This window comes from Pezoporus occidentalis, unplaced genomic scaffold (assembly GCF_034315485.1).
Source record: "Pezoporus occidentalis ecotype Australia unplaced genomic scaffold, CSIRO_AGI_Poc_V1 ctg17, whole genome shotgun sequence".
Lineage (NCBI taxonomy): Eukaryota > Metazoa > Chordata > Aves > Psittaciformes > Psittacidae > Pezoporus > Pezoporus occidentalis.
The window spans coordinates 5,709,275-5,722,072 of NW_026913531.1; the positions used below are offsets into that span (position 1 = coordinate 5,709,275).

Here is a 12,798-nt window from a genome sequence, read left to right on the forward strand (position 1 = left end):
ACGGTGAATAGCTCTATTACAGTTACAGCATTAAATATTGAAAGAATGCTGAAGGAATGGTGACAGTTACCTCTGAAAACTTACAGTTACCTCTGAAAACTTACAGTTCCACACAGGAACACTATATTTGTATGCTTTGATAGATTTCATTAGTCTTAAATTTTAGTATGGTAGAAAATGTGAAAGGCAGCAAGGTAAAAGGATATTTTCTGGAAATTCACTTGGAGGGAATGATTTGGTCAGCATGCGATGTCTGACCTATTTCCTGTCTCACTCCACGCAGTTTGTATTCAGCAGTGAAGGGGAGGAATGAGCAAAATTAAATTGTCTGTAATCCGCCATGTAGAGGGAATGTCACCAGCTTTATTTCCATGAGATTAAGTATTCACTAAGTAATTTTAGCTACTATGGTATACCCACAGAGAAACAATACGGGTTTTGGTTGTGAGGTTTTTTTTCTCCTGGTTGGTTGGTTGGTTGGTTGGTTTTGGTGTTTTTTTTTGTTTGCTTGGGTTTTTTTTTTTGTTTGTTTGTTTGTGTGTCTTGATAAGTCTATTGTAAATCTCCCCATGATTTGCCAGAAGATGATACACTACTCTGAGTTTTGCTCTCCTTGCAAATCCTGAAAATCACCCTTTCACATGAATCACTCTGAACATGCCACAGGGTTCACATTAATTTCTGACTATTCAGTTTATATTTAAAGTTTGGTGGGGGTTTGGGGGATTTTTTTTTTTTTTTTTTTTGTTGATTGGTTTTTAGGTTGGGTTTTTCGTTGTTTTTTTTTTTGGTTTTGTTTTGGGGGGGGGTGTTGTTTTTTTTTTAAATAATTTAAACAAGAAAACGTTTTCATGGGATTAATCACCCCAAATTGTCTACATCTTACTTTGTATATGCCAGAATGTTTACAAGGAGTCTGTTGCCCTTGGAACATATCCTTTAAACTCTGATTTTGAGAGCCTAATGTAATCATCCATGTCTGAAATCTTAGTCTCCTTTACTCCTCTATTAAGAGTAGTTGCTACTTTACTACACTCTCAAGTGGTGCTTTCCAGCAGGACTCTCACCTTCAGGATCAATATCAGCATACAAAGACAGTCAGCTAATACTTTGTGTCTCTTGCTTCTTACAAATCTCCAGCGTGCATTTGGAAATTATGTGGTTGCCTCATTTTCAGAGGAAATTCCTTAGAAATTATGTTGACGCTTGAGCTGATATAGTATTTTTGTTAGTGTTTCTTGCATAGGTAACGGAAGGTTCTAAACCCCTGACCTCCTCAAGGGTTCAAATCATCATCTCTGGATTTTCAGTCAACACTTGGTTATTTCTCTATAGAGACAGCAAGCATTACTTCAAAGTATTCCACGTATTTGCTCATTGTTTTGTTTCACATGCCTTACAGTGATTATATGGCACTAGTATGGATGGGCAGTGGTACGCCAAAGAATTGCCATGCTTAGGGAATATAGTCTACTCTTTTATAGAAGCATGAAAATGAAATTGTACTTTTATTTATGACTGAGAATGTACTCTTTATTTATGGCTGCATGTTGCACATGAAACATGTTTCATACATAGCACTATAATCATTGTAGCGAACACTGAACTGGAAATCATAATTGAATTCTATGACATTTCATTTTTCAGCCTACAAGAAATTTGTGCTTGCAACTACCATTTCATAAATGGCAGATAATCTGCTAGTATTTTGTAGATCTTTACCTTCAGCAATCACTATGGCATTAAAGTAACCCCTTTTGTTGTAAAAGGCCAATTTAAGTCCAATTATTCAGTATTCTGCAGTCTCTAATAATACCATAATGTTTATACCATTATTGTGGAAAGCAGCAGGGTTACAATAATAGAAGCCATCAGATGTTACCTTTTTAAGGGAGTGAGCATGTGCTCTTCAGAAAATTCTTTACTGCAGAAGGCTTTTGCAGAGATAGGATTCTTTTTCAGCCCGTTCACACCTGTTTAAAGTATCAGGACAGTGTCATTAGCGTGTAAAGGTCAAAGGCTCTGTGGAAAGTCTCAAAGCATTTGTTCATGCCTCATTACATGTAGTGATCTCTAAGGGCACTGGGATTCTACCAAGGGTTGTTCCTGGAGATCAGAGGAATAATCTGTTTTGTTATTTTTTCCTTTTTTTTTTTTTTTTTAAATAAATGAAAGTGTAATGCTTCAAATTTGTACTCCTAATATATTTTCAAAATACAGCTTCAAAACTGGAAGCAAATAAATTACATTTTCCTTAATTTTTAATTAGCTGAAAGTCATCACTGCAAATTGTGTCTTCCATTACAAAATAAAATAGTCAACTGCCAGGCCTGAAATAATTAAGCAATATATTATAATTAAGCAATTTAATTTTGATTTAATTATGATATATCATGCAACTTGTCTTCTGATTTAACTGACATTCATTGATAAAATGCTATAATATAAACCAGCACTAATGTTTAAAGCTGATGGCTCTGCATGTTTTGCTTCATAGTATTTGGCATTCATCAGAGCATATGGAAAAAGTCTTCTAGTCTAGGGGAGCTAGCATTTTATTTCATACTACCCAAATTATGCTGTAGATTTTTTTTCCCAATTGTTATTTTGGGAGGCAAGTGGGAAAGTCTGCAGATACTAGACTTGAGCCAGAGTTTATGGATATTAACTGGAATCTTTCCATCGATTTCTGTCTGCTTCAAATAGTGAACTGCTCCCATGTTGTTGCAGGCAAATAGATAAGACTGCATGCTTATGAAATATTTATGGAGCTGCATCATATACATGTTCTGTGTCAACATGAACATGATTTTATATTAGGCTAGAGATCGTGAGAGCAAAGGCAGAAGTGATGAGCAGGCAGGGAATACTGCTTCATTCAGTGCTGCATCAATAAAATTGCTGCAAAATATCCACCAAACAGCTTCCTCAGAACAAGAGCACCCCCCTATTTAGTTAAAATCTCTTTCATTGTATGACAGTATTAGAGAATGGCTTGTATTACAGACTGTGTGTGCAAACCCCTGTTTAATGGCAAGAATGGTGAGGGTGATATACAAAGATACATTCTCCCTGCAGTCAGATCTGCATCTGCAGGTCTTCATGACTGTGGGCTCATGGAAGTAAAGTTGAAGGACAAAAAGTCAATTCTTTTTTTGATTTAGTGATTTGAGCACTCTCGGCAACATCAATGAAAGCAGTCACAAGGCAGGAAAGCTCATGATTCATCATATTGCATGAAGTCAGACACTCTTACGCCCCTTTAATTTTGATGTGTTGCCTTTTTCTCCTTTGGTGATGTTTAAATTTCTCAGCAAAAGATCAAAGGCCAAATGTTTATGTCTGGGCTGAGAGCAATTGTACACTCAGAGCAGTAATGAATGTTTGTTATCTCTCGAACCCTGTCACCCTCTGGTTTTCTGAAGAAAAACAGAACGATTATTCAGAGCAGTGATAGTTAGGATGCTGCAGAATATCAGAACAATGTGTTCAGAAACAATATATACATTTCAGCCAACCTTCTTTTGCTAGCAGAATCACTTTGTGCATGTCACATCATCTCACCTTCACCCCACTGGCCCAAAACTCTTTGCTTTGTAATTGTGGTATGTTGACCCAGGCTGGACACCAGGCGCCCAACAAAGGCACTCTATCACTCTTCCTCAAATGGACACAGAAGATTAAATGTAACTTGAAACTTACGGGTCAAGATATGGGCAGGGAGAGATCACTAATTACCATCATGGGCAAAACACATTCAACTAGGGGAAGTTAGTGTAATTTATTGCCAAACAGATCAGAATAGGATAATGAGAAATAAAACCAAATTTTAAAAACACCTTCATCCCTTCCTCCCTTCTTCCTGGGCTTAACTTTACTCCCAGTATTCTCTGTCTCTTCCCCACCAGCAGAGAGGGTATGGGGAATGGGAGTTGCAATCAGTTCATCAGATGCTGTCTCTGCTGCTCCTTCCTCCTCAGGGAAGGACTCCTCACTCCCTTGCACTGTTCCAGCTTGGAGTCCTCCCCAGGCTGCAGGTGGATATTGGCTCCACTGTGGGCATCCATGGGCTCCAAGAGGAGATTCACTCCACTGTGGACCTCCATGAGCTGCAGGGGCACAGCCTGCCTCACCAGCACCACGGGCTGCAGGGGAATCTGTGCTCTGGCACCTGCAGCCCCTCCTGCCCTCCTTCTGCACTGACCTGGGTGTCTGCAGAGCTGTTGCTCTCACATATTCTCCTTCCTCTCTCCCAGTTGCAATTGCCATCATGCACGTTTTCCCCCACCACCACCATCATCACTTACTGATGGGCTCAGCCTTGGCCAGCAGTGGCTCCATCTTGTAGCCAGCTGGCATCGGCCCGTTTGGACATGGGGAAAGCTTCTGGCCCTGTACCCAACCACTACACAAACCTTGCCATGAAAACCCGTTAGAGTAATTTGCACTCAAGGTTTTGAAAAATGCCCTTTAAACAACATGAAATTAAAAATATGCTGATGCAGGATTATGATTGTGACAGCCTCTCAGATATTTAAATATGGCTGCATTTAGATACCCTACAGATGTCGTAGTTTCATGAATACACTGAGACATCTGAATAATTTAAGAGAATATTGTCAGTAGCAAATGTCACACAAAATAACTGGAGGGAAAATTGCCTTCAATAAGTGTAGATAAAAATGGATGGAAGTCAGTTTCTGTTTAATATACAAGTTACTCAAATAGGAAACAATAGGGTTTTACTTTGAGAAGAAATCTTGAACTGTTTTTATTATATCCTTATCACTTTATTTATCTTATAAAGACATTTCAGCTATGATCCACACCTCTGTAGCGCTCATAGAAAAATAATTCTGTAAATAGTCTGTGAAATTTGCACATAGGAAGTGGTTATTACCCAATTTGCTTACACTTTCAGACTTGAAGGAGAAAATGTAAATCTGCATGAGAGCTTTACAGTAATTTTGAAGTTTCAAATTCAGCAGTTCAAAATGCAACACCATTGGAGAAGAACTCAAAGAAATAAAATAATCCTGGCTGAAATTAACCCCGCAAAAGGCTTCATGTCTTTTCTAGTAAGTATTTTATGAAGAACATGAAGCAATATGCTGGTACGGTTGTATTTACCCAGTAAGCATGAGCACCAAGTGATATTCTGCCTATTTAGTCATTTGTTGATGACAGATCCGTTCCAGTGACTTTATTTTTTGTCTCTTTTTTTTCTGTTTTTTTTTATTTATTTGTTTATTTATTTATTCCAACAGCTTACCCAGGGGTTAAAATGGTGAGTGAAAGTCATCATGAGGCCCTGGCAGCACCCCCAGCTACCACAGTAGCAGCAGCCCCTCCAAGCAATGTCACTGAGCCAGCCAGTCCCGGAGGAGGGGGAGGAAAAGAAGATGCATTTTCTAAGTTAAAAGAGAAGTTCATGAATGAACTGAACAAAATTCCACGTAAGTAAAACTTGATTGGTTAAAAAGCTTGTGTTAGCAGATTAGATTGAATTAGAGATTTTCTTCTTTGTCATTTCTTTGGACAGCATACTAAATGTTTTCTAGTCAAAACTAGAAAGATCAGAAGGCAAACCTGGTTTAGTAAACTACTCAGAATTAGCTGGAGAACAAAAAGGGTCAAACTCATACAATCTGAGTCAATTCTTGCTATGTCAGATTGTTTTGGTAATTTTTACTGATGATTTTTTGCTGAATCATCAAAACTGGAATGGCAGAACTTCACAGTGGCCATGGGACCAATAAGTAAATATTTCCTAACTTTGGGTTTCATGTTTATGACAAATGTGTGTGGGCATATTATCTTAAAGCAGAATTTCGCCAGAACTCAAAAATACTGGGAAAATAAGGGAACTGTGTATCTTTGGGGATTAGAAAATGTGAAAGCGTGAAAATGTCTTTTAAACAAGGAAATAGCTCTAATACGTCAGTAATATATTAAGATAGCCATGTTTTTCCCACTCAGAATTCTGTTAGATCATCCATAATGTTGTTTGCGTGAGTTCCTTTACTATTCAGAACAGTTTAAAAGTATCAATGTATATTCCTGTGAAATCAATAGGGTTAAAGTCAGCAGGGTTCTTTTGGTCTGTAATAGAAAGTATTGATTTAAAGTTGAATCCTCAATTTGTTCACATTTATAAAAAAAATAAGCATTAGCTTTTTGCTTTTGTCTATGATAATTCTAAGCTTCTTGAATCTGTTTGGTATGTGTTAGTATGCATACACTGGTATTAAATATACAACTAATTCAATATTGACAGTGTCGTTTCAGCTAATAAAGAACAAACCTTTTTGTTGCTGACAGAAAAATTACCTAATGATGCAAGGAGATAATTTTGCCACTTTTGTAGACATGAAGGTGAAGGCTGTGTGTGCATGTGTGGTTTAACAGCAGGCATTAGAGAGTCATTCAGTCTTTAATAGTTTTTACATCAGAAGAATAAGTAAATGTAAAATATTTTCAGGGATGTATTTTAACATATGTAAGAGCTTTCATTTTTAGAAGGTTATAATTTGTGTAACGAAATGTTGTGTGACTGATTAAAGACACATAACAAATTAGAATATTAATTGATTTTTTTATCTCTGAAATGGATCTTGGCAATCTGGCAGATGCGATTTTTGCAAAACTGAGAGCAAGCAGCTTTGCTCTGTCACTCGAAATTCTCACTTGCAAGAATAGAGGTGTTACGGTGGTAAGAAGTCCATATGTCATTAGATAGGTAATCTGCACAGTCCAGTGCAGACCAAACTGAAATGAAATTGCACAATGATACCATGGGAAAAACAAAACTACTAGAAGAAAAAATAATGAAAAAAAAGAAAAGACCCCGAGGGAGAAAGAGCGCTTGAAACATTTGTTTTTTAATTTTTATCTCACCATGCTATGTAAGTGATGTAGATGGAACTTTTATGTAAATATTCTTTTATTTTTAAACTTGGATTTTAACCTGACAAAGGTGTGAATGGTTTCCAGTAGGAGAAACTCTGTAATTGGCAAGTCTAGGTAAAGGTCAGCAGATAGAGAGGAACTTCGAATGCAGTACCGCATACTTTTTTAAAACAACAGTGGAACAAGTGGAAGGTCCAGTCTGGCAGATCTTTCCAGATAGAACTGAATAAAACTTTTTTTTTTTCTGTTCATAAAAAAAAAACAAAACCAAAACCAAAACAAACTTAATGCTTGCTGACAAACATGTACAAGGCCTTAAGACAAGTCTTATTTATTATGAAACGAATTGTAATGTATATAAAATATGGTACCTTGTGTTGATAGTGAGACCAGAACATATTGTCCCCATTTCAGAAATCTAGACTCTTAGCCAAGATCATGCGGTAATTTTTTTGAGAAATAAACCTGGGGCAGTCACAAATCCTATGCCAATTGTCTAGTCTCCTTCTAGAGGCTACAGATGTGTTTGGATCTTCCCAGCATCTCCATCCCCAATACTGGGACTGGTTAACATGACATTCTGTTGTATATATTTATTTTTTCCAATTTTACCATTTCAAGAAGAAAGATAAATGTTCATTGTGTGGGTTTTCTTAAATACTTATAATCAGTTATAAACTAACACTAACAGATCACCAAATAAGTTTATAGACTACCTCCAAAATATTTGGGGCAGAGAGGAGACCTCATTTTCCTTTTGGAAGATTGTAACATTTCCTTACTATTTGTTTGGTTTATGCCAGTACGGGGGTTGTCAGCAAGGTGTTGTTAGCCCATTGCAAAGCTGAGGATTTGTCATAGAAAAGCTGTCGGAACCTTACCTCCCACAACTGGTTGCAATTTTTTTGTGAATCTCTCTTAGAGCAGAATGTAAATATTTTCCATCCAAATAATTCTTATAGTGCTTTTCTAGGGATTTCTTTCTGTGTGAGAGAGAATAAATGCGGTGAACAGCCCCATTGGGACAGCACAGATGTTTGGGTGTAAGAATGCTTCCAAGACCATGGAGCATGGTCAAAGTGAAGAGCTGACCCCAAGTCTTACACATGGCAGAGGAATGACATAGTCAGCAAGTTCTCTAACCTGTGCACATCACTGACAAGCCTGTTTTGTAGTTCATGTACTTTCTCATTTTAAACTTCCAAAGGTCTTGTTTCATCTCCATGTGACAGGGAACACTTTGAAAGTTCAGTAGTTACTGTGAAAGGGTTTTTTTTTCAGTGCTCTGTTGTCTGTGCACAAGGGAGAAATCAGTTGCCTCTGCCTAAGGTGTCTGCAGATGGAAAATAAATCATGATGCTTTAATGGATTTATAACAGGATAGAACAATACATACCCATATTGTGATAAAGCTCACCTGCAATCAACTTGGCTGGAGTGATAGAAAAGATGAGCTATGGTAGGGGCTGATTTATATATAGTCTCCTCTTTCTGTTTTGGGTTGGTTGGTTTGTTTGTTTGTTTTTCATAGAAATTGCATAGTCATGCTTATATTAAAAAAAAACATTCAAATAGTGGAATGCATGATGACAAAAATAAAGGTACAGCAAACTACACCCAACTGAATAAATACTGTTCCTATCACATGGCTTACAATAAAATAGTAATCTTTTCAGAGTAATATGTTTTGTAAAACACACAGAACTCACAAGTTAGTCTACTAGTCTACACATAGTTAACTAAATAAAAATATCAGGATTCATATGAAGAATTCACATTGCAAAACTGTAAGATAGGGTCTGTGCAATTTAAATTATACCAATGTTTTCTTCAGTAATATATGCACCAGAGAAGTCTTATTTTGTCAAAAAGTGCTGAATTTAATAGTTTGAAGAAAGAAGAAGTTCCAGCAAAGGGGCCCATTTGTATTAGTATACATTTATTTCAAGAGCAGTGATACAATATGAAAATCCAGTTAAAATTTTTATCGATGCAGGAAGAAATATTGGCTTTTTTTCATTGACTTGTATCTCTTTAAAATAGAACATACTCCACATTTTTTCTGGTGGGAGAGTGTAGGCTTCCAAATGATTCAGAATGGTTATGTCCTAACATGTGTTTCACTTGAATAAAGAAAGGGGGATCATTCTATTACGAGTCAGACAATTAAAGCATAAGAATCCTGTGTATTACCGGGGCATAACTGTGAAGAATTCTTTTCTCCGTTATGTAAATCCCTGCATTTTGGTTATGAGGGGCTGATTTGCATAATCACAATACAGTTGTTTTTCCATAAATGCACTGTGTATAAGAGTCACTGTGTCTTAATTGGTCCTTATACTTTCCCTCCTAATTTATCTCTAATCTACAGAAATTTTAAGCTGTTTACCAGAAGGACAGAAAAGGCACCATTTCTGCTTTTACACTTTGCATTTTAAACACAGTAATTCTAACACCTGAAGAAAGGAATAAAATGAAGCAGATAAAATGGCACTTACACTTCTGAAAACTGTGTTAAAAGACTTTGTAAAATACACTGATTCTTTCCTTCCTCCCTCTCACTGCTCTTCCATCTGGACCTTTGTCTGTGGTCTAGGAAAATGTCTGCCATACCTTTACATTTACATAGCATGGGAATGCAAGACAGGAACAGCTTTTGGCCAGAGGCTTTAAATGTCAGGATACTGATGCTGACCAAATGCAAATAAAACAAAGTCAATCAACATTAGTTTACTTAATAAGCATTTTTGTAAAAGAAAAGTGTTGTGTTTCCTTACACATCAGGAACACGTTCCTGTATGAACAGAAGGCCTCCTTCGGCCAGCAAGGTAAATAGAAAAAAAAACAATAAAATTCCAGTATATATCTGACTAAGTAATGATATGCCATTAACATTTATGATTTAATATTGAATAGCCGTAATAGCTGAATGCGCTGAATCCAGGATACCGTCATTACCTCTGTAATAGGAAGTTATTGCATATTTTTAATGCTGCCTGCTTTCTTACATTGTAATTGGATGAGAAGTTACATGTCTATACCAACCTTATTCTGAAAAGTTCAGCTCTCTTGCAGCTCTATTTGTCCTCAGCAGCTGGTGCTTAAAATCCCTGAATTTGATTCATCGTGTACCAACTGACTGATAATCCACCAAACCAGGAGCTCAAAACTGTGTGATGAGTCAGGCTAAACCCTGATGTTCTGTGCAGACTTGCTTCATGTTCTGTTTGCAGATATTTAAAGAAAGGTTTATTTCCCTCTCCCTGGCTTAGTGAGTAACTGTCAAAATAAAATGGGACTGGAGGCTATAGAACGAACTGTAATAGAAAATGTAAAAGTAGCTGTAAGACTCAGGTCTGTTTACATTCTAAATAATACCTTAGTAAGCTGAGGAACAGAGTTGTAGATATTTCGGTAAATAAGCAAATAAAATAATTCTGGATTTATATGTTTACCCATTTAAGTTAATGTTTCAACATTCAGTAGTCATCCTGGACCCACTTCATCATTTCTTTCTCCCTCCTGCTCTCTGCTGTTCTGCCCTTCTGCCTTTCTTGGTTGACTGGCTGAAGTTGTTCAAAGAGTTCTTAATATCTTCTATAAATGGCACTAATGTTTATTTCATAATTTTTCATTCTTATTTGGCATCAAGATTATCAAGAAGATACTTTGTTTGCATAGGGTTTTTCTGAAACTTAATTTTTATGGTGCTGCCAGCTTGATCATTTGCGGAAAATAAATTCAGGCTGTTCATTGCACTGCTTCTCCTAATGGTTCGTGGAATACAGGTGTCACTGGCACAGGGAGGAGAGGGGGCATTCTTCTCTAAGTTCATTAAAAAGAAGCAAAATGCTGACAGTAAAATGTTTTCAGATTTCAAAACTGGATTTATAGAGAAACATACCATAAAACAGAATAAAGTTCTCAGCAATAGCTATTATTTATATTTCCATGGCGCATACCAGTGTTAGTCATCACCTAAGATCTTCTTAGGTTAGCTGGGAAATAATTGACTCTATCCCTCAGAGACCTTTCTGTCTAAATATAAGGCAAGTAATAGCTGCCTGTCTGCAGTAAATGAGGACTATGTATATGTATGTTCATATACATGTAAGTACACACATATATTTGTCAATACAAAAAGCACTGATCTCAGTGTAGGAGCAGTCTGACATTGACAAACTATTTAGGTATCCTGGCAAAGAGGACTTGGAAGGAGAGATTTAGAGGAGAATAAAGAAGTTTTTTGATGTTCGGGGGAGTCTGAAGAACAGTTCTGGAGGAAGTGGGAAGGCATAAATTGAAGTGTTCTTGTTTCCCTTCCTATCATCAAATCATTGGCAGTTGCTCATGCCAAGCAAATACATACGGCTTTACACTGGGGAAAGAGCAGGGGAAATCAGAAATAAAGATTTATTTTGGAACACAGAATGAGTACAAGAAAGAACTATATACAGTACAGTGAGAGAGGGAGAAAAAATCATTATTTCTAAATATAGCAATTTAAATGCAGATCTCAGGTCACTTTGTTTTCTCCCTGAACCCCTAGACCCAGAGTTCAGTGATTAAATGAAAACTTTTTTTTTCATTGAATAAAAGTTTCTAGATTACCTGCTAGTAGGGAAAAGCTTGAAAATGCTGCCCACACACACCCAGAAGACACAAAAACTGTGAGACAAAACCAACTCAACTCTGTTATTTTATAAACTCAGAATATGAAAATACCTTCATTATTTTTAGGGGTGCATCATATTTTGAGTGCTTGAAAATACAGCTTTTAAATCCAAAGGATACTGAGTGTTAGAAGAATGGAATTGAAAACTCATGAAGCAGAACACAGATGAAAATCCTTGTCTGTAAGAATTAGCATGTGGTTTGAGATTCTACTGAATTGCATTCTGTTGATATTCTAATGATTGATTCTGTCATGAAAATTTTTACAATCCATGAGTTATTTTCATATGCTTTCCGATAGGCTCCCCTTAACATGTCCTATACTTGAACTTTTAGATCCATGACAGCTGCCAGTTTGATCTTCATAAAGGACTGAGCTAGGACCCTCAGACTGTTAGAAGTACGAGCTGCTCTAGCTTGGTGATCCAGAAGCGCTGCTGCAGACTGGAGCTGGATTCAGCACCAGCAAGCACATATGCTTGTCAGGATGTTGCATATCTCCTCTGATCAAAGCAAGCTTAGCCCAGCCATCTGACGTACATAGGTCTGAGTGGGGACCTTATTCCTATGTTAACCATTCTTTGCTCTTTGGACGAGCCAAGGAGGAAAGGAGAAATCACAAGAGCAGACTTCTATAACTTGAACCAGAGTACCAGCTGCAGCACCCTCCATCTCCAGCATAGAGGAGCCTGTTGCTTTCTAAACCCATGTTCTCTTCTGCACACCTTGAGAATCCACTCTCCTGTCTAACAGAAAATGCTGTTTCTTAGCCAGAAGCGCATTGGGAACGTAACCTCAGTGTGAAGCAGAAATATACATTATTGATTACATGTGTCTGAAACATCGTTTTCAGAAACAGCGGTTGGTTTTGAGTTGTATAATATGAAAGAAGGGGAAGGAGCAGCCAGTTGTCCTGGAAATTACATGATGCTGAGATCACTTGAGGAAAATGTAAGAAAACAAACAACCCCACTCAGATTAACTTTTACAGCTATGGCAATGAAATCCATCTATAGTAGAAACAGGGGTGAACACCTTTGATTTGGTGGCAGGGTTTTAACAAGGGGTGCCAGAGTACCCCAAGGGTTTCCTCCAGCACATCACTGTGATTATTGTTTTATATGCTACAACAGCTCTGGTAGGTATTTTATTGCACTATAGATATGTCAAGTTGTGCCAGTGCCTTATAAATTGAGTAGAGAATTCAATTTACAA

The 12,798-nt window shown here is 37.2% G+C and overlaps 1 protein-coding gene across 5 annotated transcripts in view; it reads left to right on the forward strand.

Moving 5' to 3' along the window:
• SYT1 (synaptotagmin 1) overlaps positions 1-12,798 on the forward strand; it is a 355,083-nt gene that overhangs the window by 218,846 nt on the left and 123,439 nt on the right. For all 5 annotated transcript variants that reach the window (XM_062613815.1, XM_062613814.1, XM_062613818.1 and 2 more), the window contains one exon: positions 5,268-5,456. In XM_062613815.1, coding sequence (XP_062469799.1) covers positions 5,285-5,456 — 172 coding nt within the window. In that variant the 5' untranslated portion in view covers positions 5,268-5,284. The remainder of the gene's footprint in view (positions 1-5,267; positions 5,457-12,798) is intronic.